Genomic DNA, 25952 nt, shown 5'->3' with positions numbered 1-25952 from the left:
CGAGGAGCCCAGGGGAGAACACACTTGTCCGCATGCACTCAGAGGAGTAGGATTTTGGATGCAAAAATCAACATGTACATGTGGACACACACGACACATAACACACAGTAACAGTAAAACACCACCTCACTTGAAAAAATTATCTCCAGGTTTGAGGCTTAATGCGTTTTTGCTTTCTAACTAATTGCATCCGTCTTTTTACCCTCTTAAGGCCAAACAGTCTCTAGCCACCCTAACCAAGGACGTGCCAAAGCGTCACTCTCTGGCCATGCCCACGGAGACAGTTGTCAATGGCAACAACCAGGAGTGGGTGATGCAGGCCGACCTCCCGCTGACAGCAGCCATCAGACAGAGTCAGCAGACCCTCTATGTCCACACAGGGCATCCCACTGACAGACAAGGTAGGCTGACATGCACACGTACCGTACCTGCATGCTCATGTGAACCTGCTTCACACACATTCACTCCTGTCATCTGCTCAGTATGACTACATTGTTGGCCACTGATGATGCTCCGGTCGTTACATTTCATGCGCTTTATGTAGCAGTTACAGTGAACATACTTTTGGCTTTACAGCTTCCATCCGTCTTTGCCGCACACAGATATTTCCTCTGTATTTTAAAAAGGTGGCAGCTGGGGAACAGTTGGGTGTTAAGTGCCGTTTCTGTCTGGTTAAGTGTAATTTCACACTCAGGTTCTGAGGGAAACTTTTTTTTATTTAATGTGTTGTTTATATTTTGCAGCTTTTTTCACCTGACTTTTTTGGCCCCTATTTCTAATTTTCAGGCTCCTCACAACATTTGTAGGTTCACCATATAACTGACTTGTGCAGACGTGCAGATGAAAAAGGAGGAAAAAGCTTTCTCTGTCACTACCTAAAGCTGAAGTGCATTGCAAACTGAACGCACAGCTTTCCCTTGCAAAGCTCATTCACTTTGACTTTTGTGAATTCTTGTGGCCGGAAAATAGAAATGTGTCTTTTCTTTTCTAGTGTTGCATTGCAGCAGTGCACCTAGTCAATCATGGCCCGTCCTAATATATGGGGGCCCTTTTTCATATTCAAGTAAATATTAAAAACAGTTTGCGTGTATGTGGTAAGTTAAGTCTGCAACACACAAAAGATTTTAAGAAGTGATTATTATGAAAAGCTGATGTCGGGAGTTGACATCATAGTTAAAAGGATAGTTCAGATCTTTTGAAGTTTTGTTGTATGAGGTGCTTATCTATTGTCAGTGTATTGCCTTCAGTAGATGGCGGTGGGCACGCATCCAGTTTGGAGAAGCAGGCAGGAGTATTGACACGGAAGCTAAGCAATGCACTGCTGTGGTCAGGGGACAGCAGCAGAACTGATAACCGACTATATGATATATTATTATATTATTCTATATTTAGAATATTTTCACTTCTTTACCTTGCCACAGACACCCTGTCCTGATTGAGAAGCCGTTCACTGCTTCAGTTCCCCATCTATTCTCTTATCAAAGCCCCCAAACTCATTCACAAAAATCACTTTACCTTGCAGAACACAGAACTTGCTGGTTTACTACAGTCTTGATCAGTGATTTTGTTTATGTTATTGTGTGACTCTGCCATTTAAGGGGCCGTACACATCTTTAACCGCCTGGAAAACACAAGGTCAGGCACTGGGCGCTACTCTTGTGCCTACTCTGTAGGCTCTGTTTTCAAGGGCATAGAGGCAGGTTGCATAACCAGCACCGTATCATAGCCTAATTACCAAAAACCCTGAGTACAGTGCTGATCTTCTTCCAGGCGTTGTTTTGTAAGTGTGCATTAGGCCAAAGATATTGTCCATGGGATGGATGTAAAGCTCTGGGTAGCCCTGCACTAAAATGATCAACTTCTTCTTCATGTTTACCACAGACAGATATTTACAGAAAAAGAGGAAGATATCTGCCAGCTGTTATTGGTTGTTTCTTGTTACATGACTTGGGGTGCTGCATTCTAAAAGTTTAACTTTGTTGGTCTCAGGGCACAGCCATCGCGCCCTGAAAAAATGGGTGGCTGGGAACACGTGCCTGCTGTAATGGCATCGCTCTGGCATTGCTCTGGTGTTTGAGTGCGCCTGCAGCAGGTCTATATTGAAAGCAATGAATTTGAGGGCACAAAATTATGGAATGTGTACAGCCCTTAAAAGGGTTAGTTCAGATTCACCAAAGTCAAATGCTAACACAAACTAACTGACTGATCGAGGCAGTGATAGACCAGCAGCTCTCGTGTTCAGCGAGCTAAAATTATAGGTAGTGAACTAAAGCCATTAAAGGCATCAGAAAGGGTTGTATACTGAGAGGTAAAGCAGTGAAAATACTTTGAATATAGCGTACACTTAAACTGTTACAGATTTTTTTTAGGTGGCTAAAATACGTTTTGCTGCTGCCCCAACCACAGCAGTGCATTACTTAGCGTCTGTGGCAGTGCACCTGCCTGCTAAACTGGGGCATACCGACTGCCATCTACTGTAGGTGGTACACTGACTATGGAAAAGTACCACTTCAAAAGATCTGAACTATCCTTTTAAATAATCTTCCTTCTCAGAATCCGTGCTTGAATAATCAAGTGTCATCGAGGCTGTCAGCCTGAGAGGTGCTACTGGCACCTCCCAGCCTAAAAAGAAAGTTTCACACAAATTAACCTTGTTTCCACCAGAGATGGGAGTCCATCTCAGTCCACCTCGAGCTGTTCAAAGGGGCAGCCACGGGTTCAAATGGGTTACTGACTAATTGTGGACATCTGGAGGGAGAAGACAAAGTGTGACAACGTGTGAACAGTCACGAACCCCCAAATTGCTATGCAATTGGTTGAACTGTATGTATCAGTCTCACTGGTACACACACTCGCTCACACTCTGTGAAGCTGTTTTCACTGTTGCTTAGCAACTGCAGATGATTGCAAATAATTTCAGGCTTTTAGTCAGGGGCTTTTTAACTATATTTCCTTGTAAGGATGTTGTGGCGTTGTTGAGAAGAATCAGATTTTCCCTGTTCACTAGTTTTTGGTGCCCAAACACACCCCAAAAAGAAAACAAGTCTTCTCTGTTTTCCCTCTCGTCCCGTTTAGTGGCTGCCGTGCGGGTGAGCCCGTGCCACTCGCGTCAGCCCTCCATCATCTCCGACGCCTCGGCGGTGGAGGGAGACCGGTCATCCACACCCAGCGACATCAACTCACCACGCCATCGGACTCACTCCCTCTGCAATGTAAGAGCTGCCCACCACCGCACCCTCCGAAGTAATCAGCCCCTCTAGTCACTGCCAACTGTCCTGCTCCCTGGCCGCTGTCGTTTCCTCCCACCATCGTTCTGGCTGAAACCATGTTTGCCCCGCGCAGCCTGTCGTGTACTCACTCTGCAGCTGTGACTTGAATTTATGTGAAAACCAGTTGTGGTTGTTGAATACGTGCATGCCTGGCAGCATGTCAAGTGACACTTCCCCTTTGTGTTGTGATCTTTATCTTTCCTGGTCTTTATCGCTCACTCTGCACCACTTCACTGACTTCTCTGCTCTTGTATCTCTCTGTCCCTTCTGCCATCTCTTCATCTCCTCCTTCCCTCTGCTCCCTCGTTCTCTCTCTTCTTTCAGTCCCTAGAAGATCTGGAGGAGGCGAAGCGTAAGAAGAAGAAAGAGAAGATGGGGCTTGGCTCTCTGTCGCGTGTCTTTGCCCGGGGAAAGCAGCGCAAGTCCCTCGACCCTGGTTTGTTTGATGGTACTTCAACGCCTGATTATTATATAGAGGAAGATGCAGACTGGTAAAGCACACATGTCCGAGCGAACCACCTGGAGAGCCTTTGTGGCAATTATCAGAAGACAGCTTTGTGTTGTGTGTGTGTGTGTGTGAGAGGATGGGTGTGTGTTTGATGTCAGTGTGTACAGATACAGCAGTGTGTGCCTGCGCAGTCTCACACGCATGCATACTCATGTGTGTGAAAGTGTGTGCATGTGTGTGTCGTCCATGGTCAGAGGCCATGTCAGGAGCCGGAGGCGCGTCTTGCTTCGCTGAAGTGTAAACCTTAACGAGCAAATTGCACCTGTATGTATGTACAGTCCTGTAAATAGAGTGGACAGTGTGACACAGCGACCATGTGGATATGTTCTATTGTATCTGCCCTCCAAAAAACAGGCTGTGTTATTGGATCTTTTAATTGTTCTTTACATTTTGACTTTTTGTTTTCACTCAACTGGAAACTTGAAGGACTGCTGTACTTGTAAATAACAACAGTTGATGTGCACTTTGTGCGTGTAAATGTCTCCTTGTCCTGAATGCCTTTTGTTATTTTCTGACATGTACTCCCCTCCTCTCACTACCTTTTAACTTGAACTCCTCCCTGTTTATTGTCCTGCCTGGTCCATCCCCCCCCCCCTCCTTCCACACTGCCATGACGAGAACAGTTTCCTGTCGGCAACATGCAGACTCCTCAAATCCACCTCTAATTCGGTTGTACAACACATCCCTCAACCGCCAAGAAAACTGTGCACTCCTTGATGTTCGCTCAAATGAGACTTCAAAGACGCTGCTAAGCGAGGAATAAACTTTCTATGCAGAACAGTTTGTTCCACGGCAACATGAAGCCAAACAGGAAATGTAAGAAATGTGTTTTCTATCTGCTCAGATAGAAGGTACATGCCGAAGGTACATGTGTGACATGCATGCACATAGTCCCAGTCCCTGAATGCATGTTGAACAAAACCCTACTAAACAGAAATGTCTTTCTCTGGGTATGTTGTCGAGGAGATGTTTTTTAAAAAAAAAAAAGAGAGGTCAGTTGCTGATTTCATGATGTTTATTCATGATTTCCTCCATTTTTAAATGAAGTTATTAGATTTATTATTCAGAAAAAAAAGTTTAACATCCCAAACTAAACATAGAACGCTTTAATCTGCACCTACAAGGCTCTTTATACAAAATTACATTTGAAGTATTAAGGTCAGCAAAGTCAACAGCCACAAAGAAAACCCAGCGCTACACTTTGAATGATTAAATCATCACTTCACATATTCATGAGGCTTTGTGCCATTTTCTCTCTGTAGGATCTTACAGTAGCTTGTAGCTATCGTTTTATTAATGCTTAAAAAAGCTGCTGGGAGTAGAATCACTCTGGGAAAAGGAATAGAAATCTGTCATCATAGCATAAGTGAGAGCATAAACATCAATTATAGTATCACTGTAGATATTAGCCTGATGGTCAAGGCTTTTCTGAACCTCAGGAAGTAGGTCATTTTACCAGAAAATCCGGACTTCAGTTTAGAGGCCTGAGCATAGAGCTGACACTAATTGAACTGTTATAACAATAACGAGTGCCAACCCAGGAGGTTAAAAATCAGGCTAAACAAACCGAAGCAAATGCATACCTTCTCCCTCGACCCCCAAATTCAGATGCAGAGTTCAGGCCATTGCTGAAAAAAGCAATTAACTTTGTGCCAAAGGTTAATAGCGTTTCTTCAAGCAAAAGAATGTCCACAGACGTTGGATTATTTTCATCCTTTCATTGGATTGAGCCGGAGTCTGCACTGCCACCCCCAGGAAATCTTTTCTCTCCCTGATATTAAACTAACACTGGGTATTTGTCAGTCTCATCTGAAACACTATACAGTCACAGATTACATTGGAGCTGTATTTAACCACAGTGCTTGTCAAAAGAGCATCCGTGTAAGCGGCGAGGGGGATTATCGGTTAACCCTCAGCTCAGCCTACATTTGGGCTCGCAGATATTGGATTTAGAGGTAAATCACTAAGCTAATTCATAGATAAGTCATCATGTATTAAAATGTATGTATAGGAACAACAGCTCAATCAGTTTATTTCATTAAGCCTTTAATGAAATGTATTAAAAAAAAATACTAGGCTATTTTTATTTTTTCATTTAACCAACCTCTGCTGATGGGGAAAAAAACATATCAAATGAAAAGCATTGTATGATCTTTATGTTTTGAGCCACGGTCTCTTTGGGTTTTTTTTTGTTTGTTTGTTTGTTTTGTTTTTCCACAAATATTTTACTTTTTGTAAATGAGATAACATTACAGAAATAAAATTAATATTATTATTAAAGAGTTTTTATTTAAAGTCAAAGATGTAGGCCTCAGTGGAGGACTTCCTGCTGTGAGGTCCTGAGATGTTTAGAAGTGGATAGTAGCGAACTTTAAAGGCATGGCAACAAAAATTACGCTCAAAAGAACTAAATGAGAAAAATAAGATTATTTTAAAATAAAATAAATAACCTTGAATTTCCATGTGGCTGTCCTCTCTTTCCCTGTGTTGATGTTTGTGTGTTTACGTGTTCATTTGTCGTGGTATGGCTCTAATCCTGATTCGTCCCTTTACACTGCGGGGGCTGCCATCTTTAACATATGCGTGAGCCTCCCTCAGCCCCGCAAGTCCATCTGTGACAAGACCGCATCCCAAAAGCTTCCAAATGGCCTCCTTTCTTCTCTCTCCCAATTTTCACTCCTTATTCGTCCTGAGAATGTTTCTGTCTCTGTGATATGAAAATCAATAATCAGGAAACAGAGAGTGGAAAGGAAGCCATGTCAAACTGTCGGAGCGGACCTCATATGTGTCAGCACATGATGTCAATAATGTTCTGCTGTGATTTGACCCCTGACCTCTAACACTGACCCCCCCTCTTGCCTGCCCTCCTCCGGACTCTCAACACAGTGAAGTGACCCAAGAAGTAATCAATCAGACTCAGTAAGACCAAGGTACACAAGTTCCGATTGCTTTAACAATGAGCTGTGCTGGGTTGCAGACTGTGTTTGCAGATGCCTTCTAACTTTCAAAAAGTATCACAAACTGACCTTGGAATGTAGCACTTCTTCAAGTTCAAACTAACTCTGATGAAAATCATCCAAAAACAACAAGTGCCTCTGTATATGACGTGCCTACAGGGGCGTCTGCAACTTTTTTTCCTGTTTACTAATATTAGAAACTTTCTATGGCGTACTAACATTAGTTTAATACAGACTTCAGATTTCCACTTTTACCAAATATCTCAACAACAATCCACACCTGTATTAAGCAGTCAAAGAAATGCACTTTGTCAAGAGTTGATGGTTCTTTCAAGTCTGCAAGGTGAATGCCATGCTGCAGCCAGTTAGCTTAGCGTAGCATAGACTGGACACAGACTGGCTGTAGCTTCATATTTACTGTACAGACATGAGAGCTGTATCAAACTTATCGGTGAATAAGAATATTTCTCCAAAGCTTTTCTTTCAAAGGTGCTGTATACGACATTCAGAACATTAATACAGCAGCAAACAACTATTTGCTTTGGAAAGATACAGTGCTGTAATGGTGTCCTGAGCAGAGAAGTCACACTACCTCTGCGTGTGTTCTATCTGAGCCTCTCTGTTCTTTCTGGTGGTAGATGGTCCAGCTGTGCGTGCATGTCAGTGCATGAGACCCTGTGTGTGTATCCCACTGACTAGCTAGTCACCACCACTCTGCACTGTGTTCATACAGAGAGGAAGACCCTCCTGTTGCGCTGTCTACAGTGGGACCTCGTTTCAGAAAAAATATGTAGCCTTCAGTAGTCAATGGTGAGACAGATAATTTTGCAACTCAAGAAAGTGGCAGTTTTAGTTGTGTGTGAAACCGTGAACATCATCTCTCATCTCACACCATATATGACACCTACACCAGCTAGCAGTAGATATGTTCCACACACATGTAACATTATTTTGTCTGATATGTTTTACACAGCGGTTCCTGGTCTTTTTATCAGTTGAGAAGCGAAAGAACCAGTAAGACCCGCTCCTCGTGTGAGTTCATCCTGCTGGTACGAAATGCACAGGCTTTGTAGCTTCAGTCAGAGAGAAAGCTGTGACATCATTTATGCAATTTGACTTCGTTCTAATCACTGTGTTATACTTTAACAGTTTTACAACAAACTGTGACTTTATTGACTTGCAAAATTAACTTTTGAACTGACAATCATCATGTGTAATTCATGACACGATTCAAACAGGATCAAAAAATTAACTGAGGGGTGTCGGTGGCTTAGTGCTTAGAGCAGGCGCCCCATATACAAAGGCTCAGTCCTTGCCGCAGCGGCCGTGGGTTCGCTTCCAGCCTGTAGCCCTTTGCTGCATGTTGCTCCCTGTGTTTCTCCCCCATTTCAAACTAGTCTGTCCTATCATTAAAGGCCTGAAAAGCCCAAAAAAATAATCTTTAAAAAATAGTAACTGAAAGAAGTCCCGGGCTGGTCCACTGGAAGGGGAGTGACTTCGCCTCTCTACACAGTGGTTACAGCTGGTAACTTTGCGTACGTGTAGCAGCAGTGGAATCGCTTACCACAAAGACTTGAAACAGACTGGCCGTACCTTCATATTTATTATACAGACATGACAACAGTATTAATCTTATCTCACTGTAAGAAGGCAAATAAGTGTATTTTCCATCATCTGTTCCTTTGAGGCATTTAACTCTCAAGCCAGATAACTAATTGGTACAGTGAATTAGTGAATTAATTTATCTTACATTGTGAACTCTTATCCATCTTGAACATTGAATTATGAAACATGTTTTAAAGGAAAATATCCAATATCATGTGCGTTTGGTACACAACACAACCTGCTCCTTCATCCCTCATCCTGAGTGTGACTCGCTGTATGTAGCAATGACATCCATTATACCAGCTACTGAAGGGCACGATTAAGGATTGATTGCCTAAACAAAACAGTCCCCTGTGTCTTATGTGAAGTGTACACACTGCTGTTCTCTCCGTGCTAAAGGACTAACGATCCATCACAGTGTTTACCAAACACACCTAACACTCATGGCCTCAGATAAAGGTTCACAACTCTTCACAGTAGCAGCTACGACCACATCGCTGTAGGATGTTCTGCTGACCCGCTACACTTTCAGTGAGGTTTTTAAAAAGGCATGAGAGGGTCGGCCCCACAGGAGGACCCAACTCTCAGGTCACAGAGAGTCTAATCTCCAACAGTTTGGTCTTCAACTGGATGTCAAGCAGTAAATTCTGCACTTCGTAATGTGACATGTTTTTGTAAGGACTTTTTCTGGAGTGAAAAACAGACCTTGTATCTGGACAAGAAAGCATTTCTGTCCAAGGAGCAGATTTATTCCACCTAAAATGAATTGCTCTCTGAGGGGCACTTAGAAGTCCACCTTCACTTTATGTATTGCTCTCAGGAGAGCACATAAAAGCATCCGGCTTAAGATGAATTACTGAAGTCGACTTTAATAAAAATCTGTTTATTTGGACCCTGCAATCATTCAATGGTGAATCTCTTTTTAAATAAACACACAGTGGTGCAGTAAAGCCTGCCATAAAGTAATGTAGGTGTCTGTTTGCTGGAAACAAGGAGACACAAAGAGGCAGATCCACAGAGGGAACAAAAAACCTGCTGAGTTATTTTTTGGTCTGTTTTAAGGTTGAGAGCCCCGGGCATTGTTTCAAACTGAATGATTCACACAGAGAGCATCACTCAGTCTTATATTTGTTTTTTTCTACTAAATATAACAGCTTTGTGGATGTTTTGGCGGGTTAAGATTCTTTACAACTGAACTCTCAAATGGATGCTTCTGTTAAAGGTTCATTGGCTTCTCAGGAGGCCTTACAGTTTTAGCCCTGGTGGCTACAGCCCATGTACAGTCATAGAGTACAGCTTTATTCCGAGGACTGCAGCCCAGCATTTGTGCTGATGTCGAGGTTTTCAGAAAGTATCGGACGAGACAGGTGACTTTGAGGTGTGTCACTGGAGTTACCAAAGGGAAAAGATGAAGTGTTGCTGCACAGGAAGGACTATTTGTTCTTTAAACAACACCTCACATGTTAAAGAAATACTTCACCCATAAAATAACCATTTGTACATCAGTAAGTCATGTTGCACTGCCTTGAATATGTAAAGAACTTTTTTTTCACACACCTCCATGGAAAAAAGCAGAAATATAGATTTATTGTCTGACTGGGGGCCACATTTAACAACAACAATAATATTGTGCATAGCGTGAGTTCAGGCAGGACACGATCTCAAGCTCAGCTCACAACCCAGCTACATCAGCTGATCTCAAACAGCCCAATCAACTGATGGAGCAGCTGATTGATCACATGATTCCTCTCTATACAACCAATTGGTTAATCTCATTCAGGGCGCCCTATTTAAACTGCTCTGGCCTGCCTGCTGTTGCTGCTTTCTCTGCAAGCCACTTTGCAACCTGCCTCCACCCCAGCTCCTCCTTTTCATGCTGTGTCTGACTTATTAATGTAATTTCTGTTTGTCATTGATGCTGCTCTGCTCTGTTCTGTTCCCGGGGGGTCTTTGCTCCTGCTCTCCCTGCCTAAGGCTTTCCATGTAGGTGCATGGAAGGGCAGGAAGGTTTGCCTCTCTGCCTTAGGCTTTCCATGTAGGCACATGGAAGGGCAGGGAGGTTTGCTTCCTCTGCCTCAGGCTTTCCTCATTTGCATGTGGAAGGGCAGACAGGTGTGCTCTCTCTGCCTTGTGGCTTTCCACGCAGGCACGTCGAAGGGCAGGGAAGTGTGCTCTTTCCACGTAGGGGCATGGAAGAGGCTTTCTGTGTAGGCCTGAGGAAAGGCAGAGAGGCCCCAGAACAGAGCCATACCGTCAATTATAGTACTGCAAATGGAAATAAAGTTTCCTTTGACTAAAGTGTTCCTGACTGAACTATATCAAAACATCTGTTAATAAACTCTGTACTTCCCAAACACATGAATTTTCACTAATAGACCTTATTGGAGTCTGGCTTGAGTTATGTGCGAGTTTGTTAACAGATATTTTGATATAGTTCTGCTCTTGTTAAATGTGGCTCCCAATCAGTCAGTAAACCAATACGTTTTCCATCGAAGTGCTTTTCAGGAATTCAGTGTAACATGCCATGACTAATGATACACAAATGGGAATTTTTTTGGGTGAAATATTCCTTTAGGTGGATGAGCGTACTCATCGTGCACATTTGTCATGAGTGACAGGAACAGTGATAATGTGTCCAATATTAACAGCAAGACATGATGCTATACCAACTGCTGAGCTCAAAACTGGTACTAGGTTGCCACCTGCTGGTAAAGATGAGAAATGTCTTTCAGTGAAACATACTGTGTTATTGGCCAATATATTTAAATCATGAGAAGAATGTAAACAGCAAACATTTGGCCCATTTTAGTAACATAACAGGTAAGCAACAGAGGAATATTTATGGAGTATTTAAAGGACAAATTATAATTTCAAGGCACATTTTTACCCCATTGTAAAATGACACTAATTTGGGGCAGATTTCATAATGCATTAAAATTTACCATCATTTTCCAAATTGCAGGCTTTTTTGTTTTCATGGTGCTGTTGCCGCGGGCTAATTTAGACACATAAGTCATGTTAATTCAACGGCTCAAACAGCTGCCTCTTTAATGGACTTCTTAAGTGACGAGCTTGTTTATAAACGCTGCAACTTTGTTTACAGCATCACTGGCAAACGCCTGGCTTGTTGTCATGCAGCCAAAAGCTTAGGACGCTGTTAAAAGCGTGTTTGTTTTGAAGAAATTACTCACCATCTCGTTCCATTCCCTCACTGAGATGATTTTGTGTTAAACTGATTTTAATTTGTTGCAGTATGTTGGGATTAACATTTTGTTTTTTTATTGCTCACTATACCCACGACCACCTCTGCCTTCACTCACACCCTCAACTACATCACCCACATGTCCCCCCCTCCCCTCACCCACCCACCCAGATTCAGACAGCCTCTCCAGCCCCACCCGCCACAGCCTCAGCCTGTCAGACGGCTCAGAGGATCAGCTAGACCGCCTCCAGCAGGTGGAGCTGGCCAGGACGACACCCATGTCCCAGTGGAGGGCAGGCACTGTGCAGGCCTGGCTGGAGGTGGTCATGGCGATGCCCATGTACATCCGCACCTGCTCAGAAAATGTCAAGAGTGGAAAGGTAAGATTAAACCACTGACATGACCTAGGTGGACTCTTCAATTTACATACCAGCCTGTCATATCTCAGCTCACCTGCATGGACACTTTGCATGTTAAGTTGCAGTAAACTGTATCCTGTTTTACAGGTGTTACTTGGGCTAACTGATGAAGACCTGGAGCTGGGTTTAGGTGTCAGCAGCTTAATGCATCGCCGGAAACTCCGCCTGGCCATAGAGGATTACAGAGATGCTGAGAATGGTAGAGGGTGAGGAAGGGAAACAGACAATTCTTGTATAAACTTTACATTACTATGTGATAGTGTAAGAGGGCCATCTGCTGGTGATGTGTAGTAACAACAGTTAGAAAATGTGTAGGATCATCTTCCCTTAAAACTCTCAGAAGTGATCATGTCAACTTTAAATCGAGATAAATGCAACAGTCTCATTATCTTTACAGCGTGTTTCCTTCTTCCATCCAGATTAATGACATGCAGGTACTTTAAACTGTAGGCTCTTCCATACGTGAATGTGTCTGTTAGCCCAGCAATGAGATGGTGACCAGAGTTCCTCCTTTATGAACAGAAATATTAACTAGGTTAAAGGGTCAGTGCACCCATATACACAACAGACAAAAAGCATATTTCTCATTTACCCCTTGTGTGTCCTCCATTTAGCTACTGTACTGTGGGTTTTTAGCTGTGCAGCATCATAGCATTGAACAGTAGCAATAGCAATGTTCCTTTTCAAAATCAGTGTCCTTATTACTCGGGATACTCTAAATTCCCATCATAACTTTATAAACTCAGGTTCAAACAGTTTTGTTTGACTGGCTGTTCAAAACTCAAATATGTTCTTTTTATTGTCATAGAAGATACAAGAAGAAAAAAAACACTTGTCTGATGAGCTTGAACCTGCTGATTTTTTTGACATTTTTAATCACACAATTACTTAAACAATTATTATATTATCAAAAATGCTGTTGATTTATTTCCCCTGTAGTTGAAATTCTGATAATAGTGTTGGTGAAAATTGTGCACAAAGGTTGCTAAAATGTATCCTGAAAGTAACATGAACATCTGAGACGTATTTTAAAGCAGTCCATCCGAATGACATTTCACTCAAAACCACGAATGTCAATGTTATTGTGGTGTACGACCAGTAGAGTTAATCATCTGGAAACCATTATTGTCTATGAAAAGTTTCATGGAAAGCCATCCAGTAGGTGTTGAGATTTTTAAGTTCGAACCAAAGTGGTGGACCCACCAGCCTGGTCTCGTTCCCAGGACATCAAAATTCACCGCTTGGGCAGTGCCCCGCTGTCACAGTAATGTCGCTGGGGGTAACCTTTAGCATCTGTCTGAGACACCCTGGGCTATCAGCCGACTCCAGTGTGATCCCATTTGCATCATTATTAGATGTTCACAGTAACAGATGTAGTTTAAAGATCTTGAAAGTCCACTAGAAGGGTCCAACAAGCACAGGACTTTGACCCAAAAGACCAGGATTCGAGACCAAGAAACAACCACAATGGCTGCTGTGTTTGTGCTTCACATGTCACATTAAGTTTTTAGCATCCTCCACATTCTTTTCTCTCAACAAGTATTTTTGTTGCCTAAACCTAAACGCAGACCAGTTCTTCTTTCATGCCCCTTCTGCATCAAGACACAATGTAAAAGGCTGCCCTCAGTAACACCCAAGTGGCAAAATATAACGAGTAGGGATGAGAATCAACAGCCTATCAAGCCACTGGCGGCTATATCTTTATGACTAGATACCACAATGAGTGACAAAATGTGGCCTTTAAAGGAATACACTCTAAATCACCCCCAGTGACCATTTGTATATCAGTTAGTAACCTTGTGTCACACTGAAATCGGGAAGAATCCTGTGCTCAGTACTTTCCAAACCCATTTTTGCTACATGACTATTTAAAACACATCTTTGTAAATAGTGTGGGTGTGCTTTTTACACAGATGTGTTTTAAATAGTTATGTTTTAGAGAAACCAGCATACAAGAGAATAAATGAGACTTGGATTATACTGCACGAGTTGTGTAAGAGTTTGTAAACAGATGTTTTGATATAGTTTTGCTGCCATTAACACAGTCCCCTCTGACTTCAACTTATTAAGAATTTTTGGAGTCTTTGTTTACTGTGGAAGCATGTAAGAAAAACAAAGTGTTCTTTATGAATTCAGCGTAACACTGGGTGAGTAATTGATATACAAATGGTCAACTGGGGGTGAAGTATTCCTTTGACAAACTGTTGCACTGTTTATCTGCAGGCTGTCCAAGGCTGCAGACATGGACCACCACTGGGTGGCCAAGGCCTGGTTAAGTGACGTGGGCTTGCCTCAGTACTCCCAGGCCTTTCATAACCACTTGATAGACGGCCGCCTGCTGAACTCCCTGACGCGCCGTGACCTTGAACGTCACCTCAACATCACCAAGAAGTTCCACCAGGTCAGCCTGCTGCTGGGCATCGAACTGCTGCACTTACTGAATTTCGACAAGGAGGTGAGTTGAGAGTCTGCACGACAGGGATTATACCTGGGTATGCTGCAGCAGCAGGTGAAAATAGCTCCTATCGGCTGAGTAAAAGGTGTTTGTTAAAATGGTTTCCAGGCACTGCAGGCTCGCCGGGTACAGTGTGAGCACCAGAACGTGGATCCGTTGGTGTGGACCTCTCATCGGGTCATCAAATGGGTCAAAGATATTGACCTGAAGGTAAGGAGAGAGAAAGAATGCACCTTTAAGACATTTAAAACACAGTATATTATCCTTTTTAAACTCACATCTTGAAAGAAAAACAGAACCTACAGTCATTACAACAAGGCAAATGTTTGTATTAAATATTAATAATCAAGAGATACTTATGTACCGAGCTTTACAAGAGCACTATCACGTGGTATTGCGGGTAATCAAGGCCCTTGTGTTTACCCAGTGCTCCCTATCTCCACAGAGTGATAGGAGGCCTTTGTTATTGTATCTCTAAGCTGCTGCTAGTTGATTATAAGGCCTTCAGATTACAGCCTCTATGGTGATGCTGCAATATGAATATCCCCAGTCAATATCAGCTACTGTCTTGCAGAGGACATGTTTCCATTATGAGGCAAGACCACATTCAGGGTGTGTGGAGATAAGGCCGTCTGGACTGACATCCTGTTAATATCCTCAGGGAGTGTGATTTTATACTGACATCAACTCATGAATCAATATGTTCTTTGTCCAGCAGCCAATTTGAAATAATTTATGTGAGACTGTTGATATCCATTGGCCAGTAATGACCACGGTATTACATCTTCATACATTATAACAGATTTGATCTTATGAATTAAATTAATCACTCTTCGGCCTTCTTTCCATCCACCTGTCCAGGAGTTTGCTGAAAGTCTTCAAAGCAGTGGAGTTCATGGTGCTGTCATGGTGCTTGACCCCACTTTTAACACTGACTCCATGGCAACAGCACTGGGGATCCCTAGCAACAAGCACATGGTTCGCCGACACCTTGTTGAGGAGATGAAAACCCTGATTGGCCCAGCCAGGTGAGAGGAGACGATCACACAGAGACAGCAAGACAGATCCCAGTGTAGCTCCACTTATTGTTCATTTTGTTTATGTGTAAGTAGATTAGATAAGACACTCCTTAAAGGGACAGTTCACCCCAAAATCAAGTATACATATTTTTCTTCTTACCTGTAGTGCTTCTTATCAGTCTAGATTGTTTTTTGTTGTTGAGTGTTGGAGATATTGGCCGTAGAGATGTCTGCCTTCTCTCTAATTTAGTGTAACTAGCTGGCACTTGTCTTCTGGTGCCCAACAGCAATGTCTCTTTCCAGAAACCATGACCAGTTACTCAAGATAATCCGCAGACCCTGTTGGGTGCACTATTTTCTTTTTACTGAGTTATACCTGCCAACCATATCACCACACAGAGGCCTATGTACATGACAGTGCAAGTGTACACACTAATGGCTTCCTCCTTGGCTGTAATGTTTGCTGGCTAAGTGGTGCTAAGTGAGCTAGCAATAGATGCACGTTCCTTCTGTGTGGTGATTTGATCGGCAGGCGTAACTCAGAAGAAAGAGAGTAGTTCCTACATGAAACTGTTCACAACAAGGTCTGAAAAAGGAATATGCCTCTACTGCTAGCTCACCTAGCACCACTGAGCTAGCAAACCTTACAGCCAAGAAGGAGCCATTAGCATTCCCACTTGCGCTGTCGATACAGTTGGTGGGTGTAGTCTGGTAGAAAGAAAATAGTTCCTACATGAAACTGCTCAAAACAAGGTCTGTGGATCATCTTAAAAAAACAGGTTATGATTTCTGGAAAGAGATATTGCTGTTGAGTTTTTCAAACATATTTTTTTGGCACTTTGAGCACCACAAGCTGAGTGCCATCTAGTTCCATTATATTGGAGAGAAGGCAGACATCTCTACAGCCAATATCTCCAACACTAACTCACACCCAAACAATCTAGACTGATAAGTAGCACTACAGGAAAGAGGAAAAATATGTAGTTTTGATTTTAGAGTGAACTGTCCTGAAAAAGGGACAATCTCTGATAACTCCTGTTGTACCAAGGTGTATTATAGGGCCTTTGAAATGCTTTTTGCGCCTTTCCCCATCACTGTGCCCCTTGCCTTGTTCCCCGCAGGGCTGATGCCAAACAGGACTACGAGCATCTCGGCCTGGGAACACCACCAACCCTCCTTCGCCAGAACTCCCTGGGCAGGCCGCCCAGCTCTACCAGCCGACACACTGATGACGAAGGCTCGTTGAGGAGGAGGGCTGTCAAGGTGGGGGGAAAGAAATACTCTTCCTGAAACTTTCACAAGTTGTTTCTCTCAATCTCAGCTGTGTTTTGATACGAGAATCAAAATCAGGCTCAGTGACTCACTCATAGTGCGGAAGAAATGGAGCTTAGTGCTGACACATTATGAGACATTAGAAGAATGTTAAATTTTACGGATTTGACACAGCTGCTGTTAATGAGATCAGTGCAGACAAGACAGCCTGTACGCCCGCAGGCTAAATACAGAATATAAGACATAAACTACAACTTTGCTGATGGAATGGAAAAAGGTGCTGTAATTACACAACATAGAGAATATATCCCCCATGACGCATCTCGCCATCATGTATTTGTTGTAAAAAAATAAATGTGTGTTTCTGTTTCAGCCTCCGACTGGGTTCAGCCCCAAAGCTCGTAATGGGCGAGACTTGAGTTGCCATAGCAGTTGTGGCTCCCTGCCTCGAGAGGTTCGAGACCAGACTCCACCTCGAGCCGAGGGAAGCCCAATCCACGGCTACACCAGCATCGAGGTCACTAACGTGTGAGGTCATCATAGCGTGACGAAACACCAGCCATCAGCTTCATCACAGCTAAAGCTACATTATGGACATTTGTCATGTGCGCCTGAACATGGGATGGTTATTTTTTCTAAAGATGAGAATTTACAGATTGCACTTTTTAAATGGGACAGGACACTTTTTTACAAGTTTCCTGCTATAAGAAAAAAATAATGACTCATTTTGGGCAGGTGGTACTTTAATGTTTTGAGGGCAGTAATTTCCCTTCCTGAACGGCAGAAGGACTCAAGCTAAATTATTATTTTTCTATTTTTTTTTGTGTGTGTAAATGGTATTTTGTGAATCGGGATGTGACTTGGCAATTTGGCAGTTTGTTGACCGGTTGCTGTCGAGTGTTTCTCCGAGGGATATGAGATTTTAAAAAAACAAGACTGTTTGTATAATACAGGGTACTTAATGACTAAATGAAAAAAAGTTTCGTATCAGTGTAAATTGTTCTCCTTTCATTCAGTTCTGCTGTTTGTGATGCCTTGTCGATGTAACCGGGGACAGTGGACAAGAAAAAAAAAAGAGACTTGAATTGAATTTTAAATTCTAGAGTTTATGTTTGATAGTCATTTTTCATCTTGCACATTTACACACTTGTGTCTAAACAATTGTAGCAACCTCTTCTGATGTTTTATACTGTGCAGTAAACATGGAAACATATTTGAACAATGCCAAGAAAAGATGACTGCAGAGCTGTATGTCCATAGAAGCCTACAGGCTGAAAGCTGTGAGGATGCATCTATGTGAAATTGAAAGAGTTCCTTTTAATGAAATAAAGATGACATCTCAAATTTAACAGTCGTGTTGCACCCATCTTCAGCACAAAGTCAAATTTAAAACAAATCACAGTAACAATGGATAAAATTGCCACATGTAATGTGGTAATATGTCACTGTTATAAGTCAACTCTGTAGCTCTATGCAGCCTTTTAGCCTCTTTTAGTTTATTGTTTTGGTTTTATGAATGTAAATCTACCATACTATTCAGTGTAACAGATCTTAGTGACATGTTTTCAACAAAAAAGCTCAAGTAAACCTGCCTGTAAGCCTGTCCAGCACCAAACAACAGAGTTTGCAGCTAGCTGGTAAAGACAGTCAAACTTCAAGTCACTATAGAGACAGGTATTTGTCCCAGGATTTAATGGAGGCCAACACAGAAGTGGAAGCAGAGTAAATATTTGACTTGAATTTATCAGGCAACCAGAAACACAACACCAAATGAAAATTAACGTTGCACCACCTATGCTTGATGAGTAAACAGGCTGACTGTTGTATGTTAACACGCCTCAGAAACTTTATAAGGCGTTCAGGGTTCTACGTCTGTCGGGCTGTTTTGGACTTTTTCTGTCCCTGAGTGGCGAGAAATAACACACAACACAAACCCCCACGTCATTAATGCAGCTTTACAGATCAACATTCAACAACTGATTAGTTTGTGAACGTCAAGAAGAAAACTGAAGGGTCAGATTTGTGATAGTGTATAAATGAGAGGCTTTGACAGTGTGAGAAAGAGGAAATAATAATAGACGCTGGGAATTTATGAATGAAGAATGACATAAGGGCATGGAAATCAGTGGTGTGAGGTAGTTATGACGGGTCTCAGGGAAGGCTAGTAACTACTTGTGAAGTACACACAAACACACACACATCATTAGGTGTCTATATCCTCCTGAGACCCTGTGTCCTCATATGAGGTCATCACATTTTGGGTTTAATTGACCTTATACTTCATTCTGCTTAACTTAGGCCTGTTGTCCTCATTAGTGGACGCTTTTTTGTGCCATCCAGTCCATGTAAAAACAAGATGGCAGCCATCTCTGCCAAGTCAGTCTGCAGCAGACCTTGACACAAAGTGGGCAAGATCCAAAACCTGATCACATTTTATGGTTGAAACTTGTTTATTTAGGATTAATAATGTTCGTAGTTTGATATGGCAACAAATTTGACCAATTTTAGCAACAGTAACAAGCTGAGACACTGTTAATTGGAAGTACTCGTTTGAAGACGTTGGGACTTTATTACCCTCTTGTTTGAGGACATAGAGAATTTATTATCATTTTTTATAATTATCGGGTCCTATTAAACACAAATAGCTAGGAGAAATTAAAAATGCATACCAAACAAAAGTTCGGGTTTCAGGGGGATATTTATTTTACCAATTATAGCTTTGCTGCCTTCTTCTCCTGTTCTTTTCTCTTATGTCTTTTCTAACTGCAGCTTTTATATCCAAAGACATGACTGCTCGTTTGCCTCACAAAAGTGCTCAGCTTGTCAATCTTGACAGATTTTGCACCTAAATTACCCACCATATATCTTATGTTTCATCACATGATCAAATTGAGTCGTGACATTGGACAACATCAACTAAGATATTGCCTAAAAATCATTATGGTGTATCTGTATGTGACAGAAATACCAAGAAATGTTTCTTTATAGCATTTATAGTTTATGTAGCATATAGCATATAATTTTGTCATAGACTGCTACTATTTTACAACAAAAAAATAAGAAAAAAGAAAGAAAGAAATCCATGATGGAGGTGGACTGACCTTTTCCGAGGGCATATTAATTAAAGGCGCCCTCCTCAGCTGAGCTGTAATGTTAGCTAGCTCAGTGGTGTCAGGGCTCATTCTCCACCAAACATGTTGGAGGCCCCCACCTCAGCCCACGGGCCCCGGGGCAACCGTGCTGCCTGCGCTGCATATTTACCCTCCTGCTGGGACTGTTGAATTTCAGAATTAAAGAGTAAATGTGTGAGAACTCACTTGCATGAGGAAGTGTGTGTGGTTCACTGCCTCCACTACAATGCAAATAAGGTTTCCATATTAACTCAGTGATTACTTTCCTGTATTAATATTGACTCTGTGCACTTGACTGACTTCTCAGCAGCATTTTGGTGAGTCACTCTGGTTATCTCCTCTCTCTGCTCCTCACTGGGCATGTTAACTCAAGTCTGTGTTTAGACATCCACGCAATACAACATGGTGCAACTTCCTCCTCTTACTCACAGTGACTCGGTCATCGTGGTGACGTAAGGATGACACAGCACCAAGTGATACGGCAACTCTCTGTGCTACAGTAGGTGTGCTGGGAAAATTTTGGCAATCCATTATAAAGTGTCCCTTTGTACTCTGGGATATCAGTGGTATGACAAGGGAAGGCGCGCCAGGAGGAAGCTCCATCTGAGAAATGACCTGAGCGACTTATTAGGGGAAACAGTCGGTGGTGAAATGTGATTACAAGCTCACGTAGCAGCCATAAAAACCAAGATCGATAATTACACGTCAGTGGATGTGAAGGAGCTCGTAGGTTAAATTACAACATTGACTGTGGGTTATTCTGTTTGAGTTATGTATGGTTTTATTTATAGGTAAAGGCACACTGCATAGAATATTGACTGAATAACACAATGCCATATATATTTATAGCCTAAGTTAATTTGCTCCACTTATGGCTATGAGGTCGTGTAAATCAGGCTTATCTACGGTATATCTCAGTGTAACATTTTTCCTTTGTAGCTGCCGACGTAGCACTTAATTTGATTACAGGCTGACAGTGATAGGACTTCCAGATGTAATCAAGGCTTGCTCACTGTGCTTCTCTGGTGTGTGTGTGTGTGTGTATGAACAGAGGAAGAAAATCTCCCCAGAGGCCAGAACAGCGGGGTTGCCTAACTCAAGAGGAACAATACACTGAGTGACCAGGGCTGTAGCTGGTTTTGTCGTTATTGTGAAACAGTCCGGTCCTCATTCTCGCAGGCCGTGGTGGACTCTGGGAAAAGGAAATGGGGCTGAGTGGAGCCCATTTTTTACTGTCTTGGGTAACTCTGCTGCAACATGTAAACTAAATACTTACAGGCACAAACACAAAAATATCTGTGGTCAGTGGCGTGAGGTAGTTACAGCGGGCCCCAGTGCACGCTATTAGGACAGACCCTGAGGCACGCTATTGTGCACATTACCCAGCAATCACTGCATCTGTTTATGACAAAAAATACCAAAGAAAATAAGAAATTATTCATGTATTTTAATCCTTTTATAGTTTATGTAGAATCAGCATATTGTTATAGATGCTACCTTGTGAATTTAATGAGAGTTCTTCTTTGAACACAGGCATATTTCTAAGGTGGCAATCTCCCATAAGGGCCTATTATCTGCCCAACATATTGTTGGAGGGCCCGCTGTCTATGGGCCCCCCAGTGCAGGCCTCTGTCCTTCTGTCCAAAGGGATCAAAATGAGTGGCAGCAAGTAGGTAGTAAATTTACAAAGAGGAAGTAAAGATCTAGTTGAATGAGCCTGATGTGAAACTAACTGTTGTCAGTGTCCACTGCATGAGGAAGTATCGAGTGCACACTGAGTTACTGGCATTCATTCTTATTTGCCAGTTGTTATTCGGTAAGTAGTAAAAGACAAATTAGTCACATATATTATCTTGGACATCAAAAACTTGGTTGGCATTTTGTGGTGAGATTAATGCAAATCAATCTGAGTGATGTAGAGAGAAAATGACTGTTGTATTAGATTCGCTGACCTCCACTATGTGTTTTCTCAAGATCTCTTTGAGCCCTTTCAGTGACTCCTGCTTGCCCTCGAGCCGCACTTTGAAAATGGTTGGTGACATGAAAAACATCATGTGCCATGCAATGGCATAACAATGGAAAAAACAACATGTATATTAATACATACACATAATGCCGAAACACATACTCACACTACTCTAAACTCAACAACAGAACTCAACAACCTTCTTCAAAAACTGTTTCAGGTTAAATTTTGTAAATGATTTTAATTCAGTCTGTACATTCCTCTTTTTCATTACCAAAATTTTCCTCTATACATGTGCGGCCTGACTGTGGAAGATTCCTCTGGGTCTTTGATGACTACATCATTTGTCATCATTGGGAAATCAGTGCAGTGCAAATCTAGTATGTGTGCAAAATGAGCCTGTCAGCAAATTATAGAAATAACATAAAACGAAACTGATTGTCTCCTAACTGCAATCATCAGTTCTATTAGTGTCTTTATTGCACTCACACCAGAAGAAACTTTCGACAGTCGTTCACAAAACTACATAAGCCATAATTAATCATGGCTTCCCTCCACTGGGCCTCTTCAGTCTCAGGGTCCTGATGTTATGCATGCTGGATTACTGTCACACTGTCATGACCCACTGCAACACTTCAATAGAGCACAACCATTGTTAATATGATTAGTAACACCTGCTGTTTTCCCGCAGTGACAACTCTAAATGTGTTGTTTAAAAGTCCTAGCAGTGTGCTTGGACATTGTTTCTTGTGTTGAGTTTAAAAGCAGTTAGTGATTTTTATTTAAACCCTAGTAAATATTCATTTATTATTCATTCTCAACCAGAAACTTTCTTCTTCATATGTTGACTTGAATGCTCCCTGCAGACACAATGGTACATTTCTGCATGTTCAGCTGACTGTACTCTGAATAAAGCCTCTCCAGGGTACACTAGCTTAGCATTTAATTGGAAATGTGCTGAATGCTGTCTCTGATTTGCATACAATTAGTGCCAAATTACATAGTTCTTTACAGGAAAGTCCCTAGGATAATTTGAGGGACTTTTTGTTTTCATCATAACATGTTTTAAATCTTGATGTTAAAGGGGAACACCACCTAAAATAAGAATTCCAATATGTAATTATCAAGGCCTTGAAAAGTTCAGTCAATATATTCGTGAACATGAGCTACTATCTCTTAAACCAGACACCAGCAGTGTTGGGCAGAAGTGTCACTACAAGTACTTACTAACTTAACTACATTTCTCAGTAGCGTGGTGTAACGCCACTACTTTCTGAGTCAAATGGCTTTTCCAGTAGCAAGGGTGATTAATTGACCTAGTAGCGCGATTACAAGCTTTTTCCCTAGAAAAGCTCTGAAGTGCAGCAAACTGTTTTTTTCTGTGGAGGTCTGCATAAAACTAAGGATAAGAAAATGAGGATAAGTAGTGTGACTGACGCCAGCACCACATTGTGGCATGTAGACCAGGGAAGCACCTCCACATGGCATCACATACTGTACTGTACTAATACTCCAGTTTATTCTGCTTGCTGCTTTCACTATTGGCTTCTCTTGGCAAGAGCCGCCCTGCTCTGCTTCCGATTGACATTGCACTTCTTGACATGTCTCTCAATGTGACTTGCCCATAGACTGTATATATTTGGTGGATTTGCAGTGGGCACTAGAGAAGTAGACACAACAAGGGCCAAGAAAAGATCCAGAGATACACAGAAACAGTATTAAGAATGAAGAGAGGAGAGACAGAGTGACACACTGATGTTCTAATGTCCCCCCCAAAAAAGAAAAGTTTTAATTTAGATCTGTTATTTTTATTGTTCATATTACTGTGTTTTGTTTATTATGGTTTGATTGACAGAGAAATTTATTTTAGAATCCTGTCTTTTGAATTACTGACGTAGCCAGATAGCCTACTGAAAGAGGTCAAGACAGAGAAATGCATTAATAAGGAAGAGGAGAGAGAAAGAGAGGGCGCAATAATGCTGATTTGACATGAAGTTGGAAAAAAAAAGTAGCTTTGCAAGTAGCAAGCATTTTCTCATAGCTTAGCTCGCTACATTTCTCTGGAGATAGCTTCAGTGTAGTGAAACTTTATTTTGATGTAGAGAAACTAGTAGCTTGGCTCACTACATTTTCCAAATAGCTTGCCCAACACTGGAAACCAGAGAAGTAGCCTACGTCTCAAACTTGTGATGTCATAATGTATAAAATCTGGAGCTGCTCCGTAGACAATGAATGGGAGACTGATTTTGTTGACCCACAGAATGTTTTTTTTTTTTAATTTTTTTTATACCAAATGATCTTTATCATACTCTAGTTTTCTTAGCTCTGAAATGGAAAATGCACCATATACATTCCCTTCCCCAACTCCTGAAAAAGAAAAGAAGCGGCGAAGTATCCATACTTCACCACAAACCTTGGTGAAAACTTGGTCTTGCTAAAAAAAAGTCAATAGAGAAAGCAGCAAGCAGAATAAACTGAAGGATTAGTAAGTGATGTCATACTGAAGTGCTTCCCTGTCTACATGCCTTGGTGTGGCATAAACCTCCAGGTGTGTTTGTGACATCAGCCTATGTCGTAATGGTTCTGTCTGATCAAGGTGTTTACTCAGATTTGTCACAAGCCTGCACCACAACTGTGTATTCCGTCAGGCCCCAAGGAGCGCTGCTCAGCCTTCCTTTTAATTATTCCCAGTGCCCACTGGTGTTATTCCTGCAAAATAAATCCCCTGTGGCCCAAAGAGCATTTTCCCATCTTTATAAAAGAGTGTCTGTTAAACTGTTGAAACTACAGACTACAAATGAGGTCAGTTATGACTTTTTGTATTATGCACTTTTGACACATGGAGGGTTTATATTTGTCAAACTTTCTTTGAGCCAAGAAAAGCATTTTGAAAAATCTGTGACATCATCAAAATGTAAAGTCATGAGCCTAGCAGGAAATGGCAGGCAGGGCCAGGGGGAGAGACAATAGTGTTCACACTCAGTGGGCTGCATACCACAGAGGTAAACCTACAAGCTTTATTTTTTTATTTTGGCATAAAGGCCAGGCGAACAGGGCAAGGCAAATTTATTTATTTTTGCAGTACACTGCATACCCAAAGGCAACCCAAAGTGCTTTAGAGATTAGTCCATTCAAAGTTCAGTGTTGCCCAATCACAAAGCTTGCCTCAAAGGGCTGTACAAATAGTCAGTACAGTTCAATTTTAATTTCAGTTTGATCTATAAAATCCAATATCACAAATCACAGTTAGTCTTAGAAGCTTTAAAGCCTTTTACATCCCTCTGACCTTGGACCCTCACAGCGAATAAGGAAAAACTCCCACCAAAAATCCCTTTAACAAATGAGCAACTGAGCAGGGTCCCCTCTACAGGACGAGAGACATAGCCTGTGCTATTATTTGCTTAAATCACTGAAATCAACGGACCTGTATTTGGGACAGGTGTCTAAAAGGAACAGGCCTTTAATTCCTTTCACACAAAACTGTTAATCAGCAAAGTTCAAAGAAAAGCAAAGAAATATAATCAAATTGTCTATTTAAACCAGTATGACTATTACATGTAGCCTATAAAAATTAGGCTTCAGATAATATATCAATTTAATTTCATTAATTTGATCTAGCTCAGACAGACAGAGCGTCAGAGAGAGATAGACAGTTACGACACCCAGCATACCAACACAACACCACTGTATCCTGTTAAAACAATACCCACAACTTGGATTCATTTTTAAGAAAAGCCCTTTTGATTCTTTCAATCTGAAGATCCTTATGGACTAAAAGAAATGTATAACTTACAGGGTAATCAAGGAATGGACACATAATTTGAGGTAGCCAATAACCTAGTTTTATACATCTGAAGAACCTCTATTTAAAAAAAAAACTTGACCAGGTGTCTAATTGAGACAGGCCATTATTTGTCAGATGTGTCGCCACAGCAGGGTTGTATAAGGGGTGTTTAACTGGGACAAGGCTTTTGATTGAAGTTTTACAAGTAAGTATTCAGTACAAGGGCAATGCCAACCCGGCCTCAATCCGAAGTCATTGAAATCCGGTGTTTGTGGCGTCAGACACTGACGAAAAAAGCTATCCTTTAACGTCGACATGATATGCAGCCAGTCGCCGTTATAGTTTATCAGTGTTCTGGGGGAAAC

At 41.7% G+C, this 25952-nt stretch overlaps 1 protein-coding gene and 1 long non-coding RNA gene across 7 annotated transcripts in view; one reads left to right on the top strand and one right to left on the bottom strand.

Annotated features, from left to right (window-relative positions):
• The window catches only part of kazna (kazrin, periplakin interacting protein a), a 167101-nt gene extending 149046 nt beyond the window's left edge, over positions 1-18055 (top strand). For 4 of the 6 annotated variants that reach the window (XM_049581176.1, XM_049581178.1, XM_049581175.1 and 1 more), the window contains 10 exons: positions 212-401; positions 3076-3212; positions 3594-3717; positions 11713-11921; positions 12048-12166; positions 14184-14415; positions 14524-14625; positions 15277-15443; positions 16556-16697; positions 17080-18055. In XM_049581176.1, the coding sequence (XP_049437133.1) occupies positions 212-401; positions 3076-3212; positions 3594-3717; positions 11713-11921; positions 12048-12166; positions 14184-14415; positions 14524-14625; positions 15277-15443; positions 16556-16697; positions 17080-17238 (1581 nt within the window). In that variant the 3' untranslated portion in view covers positions 17239-18055. The other 2 variants (XM_049581177.1, XM_049581180.1) reach the window with 2 other exon arrangements.
• The window catches only part of LOC125891727 (uncharacterized), a 30721-nt gene that overhangs the window by 3855 nt on the left and 914 nt on the right, over positions 1-25952 (bottom strand). Inside the window, exon 2 of the long non-coding RNA XR_007449654.1 lies at positions 14449-14619. This is a non-coding gene — a long non-coding RNA (uncharacterized LOC125891727). The remainder of the gene's footprint in view (positions 1-14448; positions 14620-25952) is intronic.

The sequence above is a fragment of the Epinephelus fuscoguttatus genome, linkage group LG7, assembly GCF_011397635.1.
Source record: "Epinephelus fuscoguttatus linkage group LG7, E.fuscoguttatus.final_Chr_v1".
Lineage (NCBI taxonomy): Eukaryota > Metazoa > Chordata > Actinopteri > Perciformes > Serranidae > Epinephelus > Epinephelus fuscoguttatus.
This window is presented reverse-complemented; position numbering and strand designations above follow the sequence as displayed.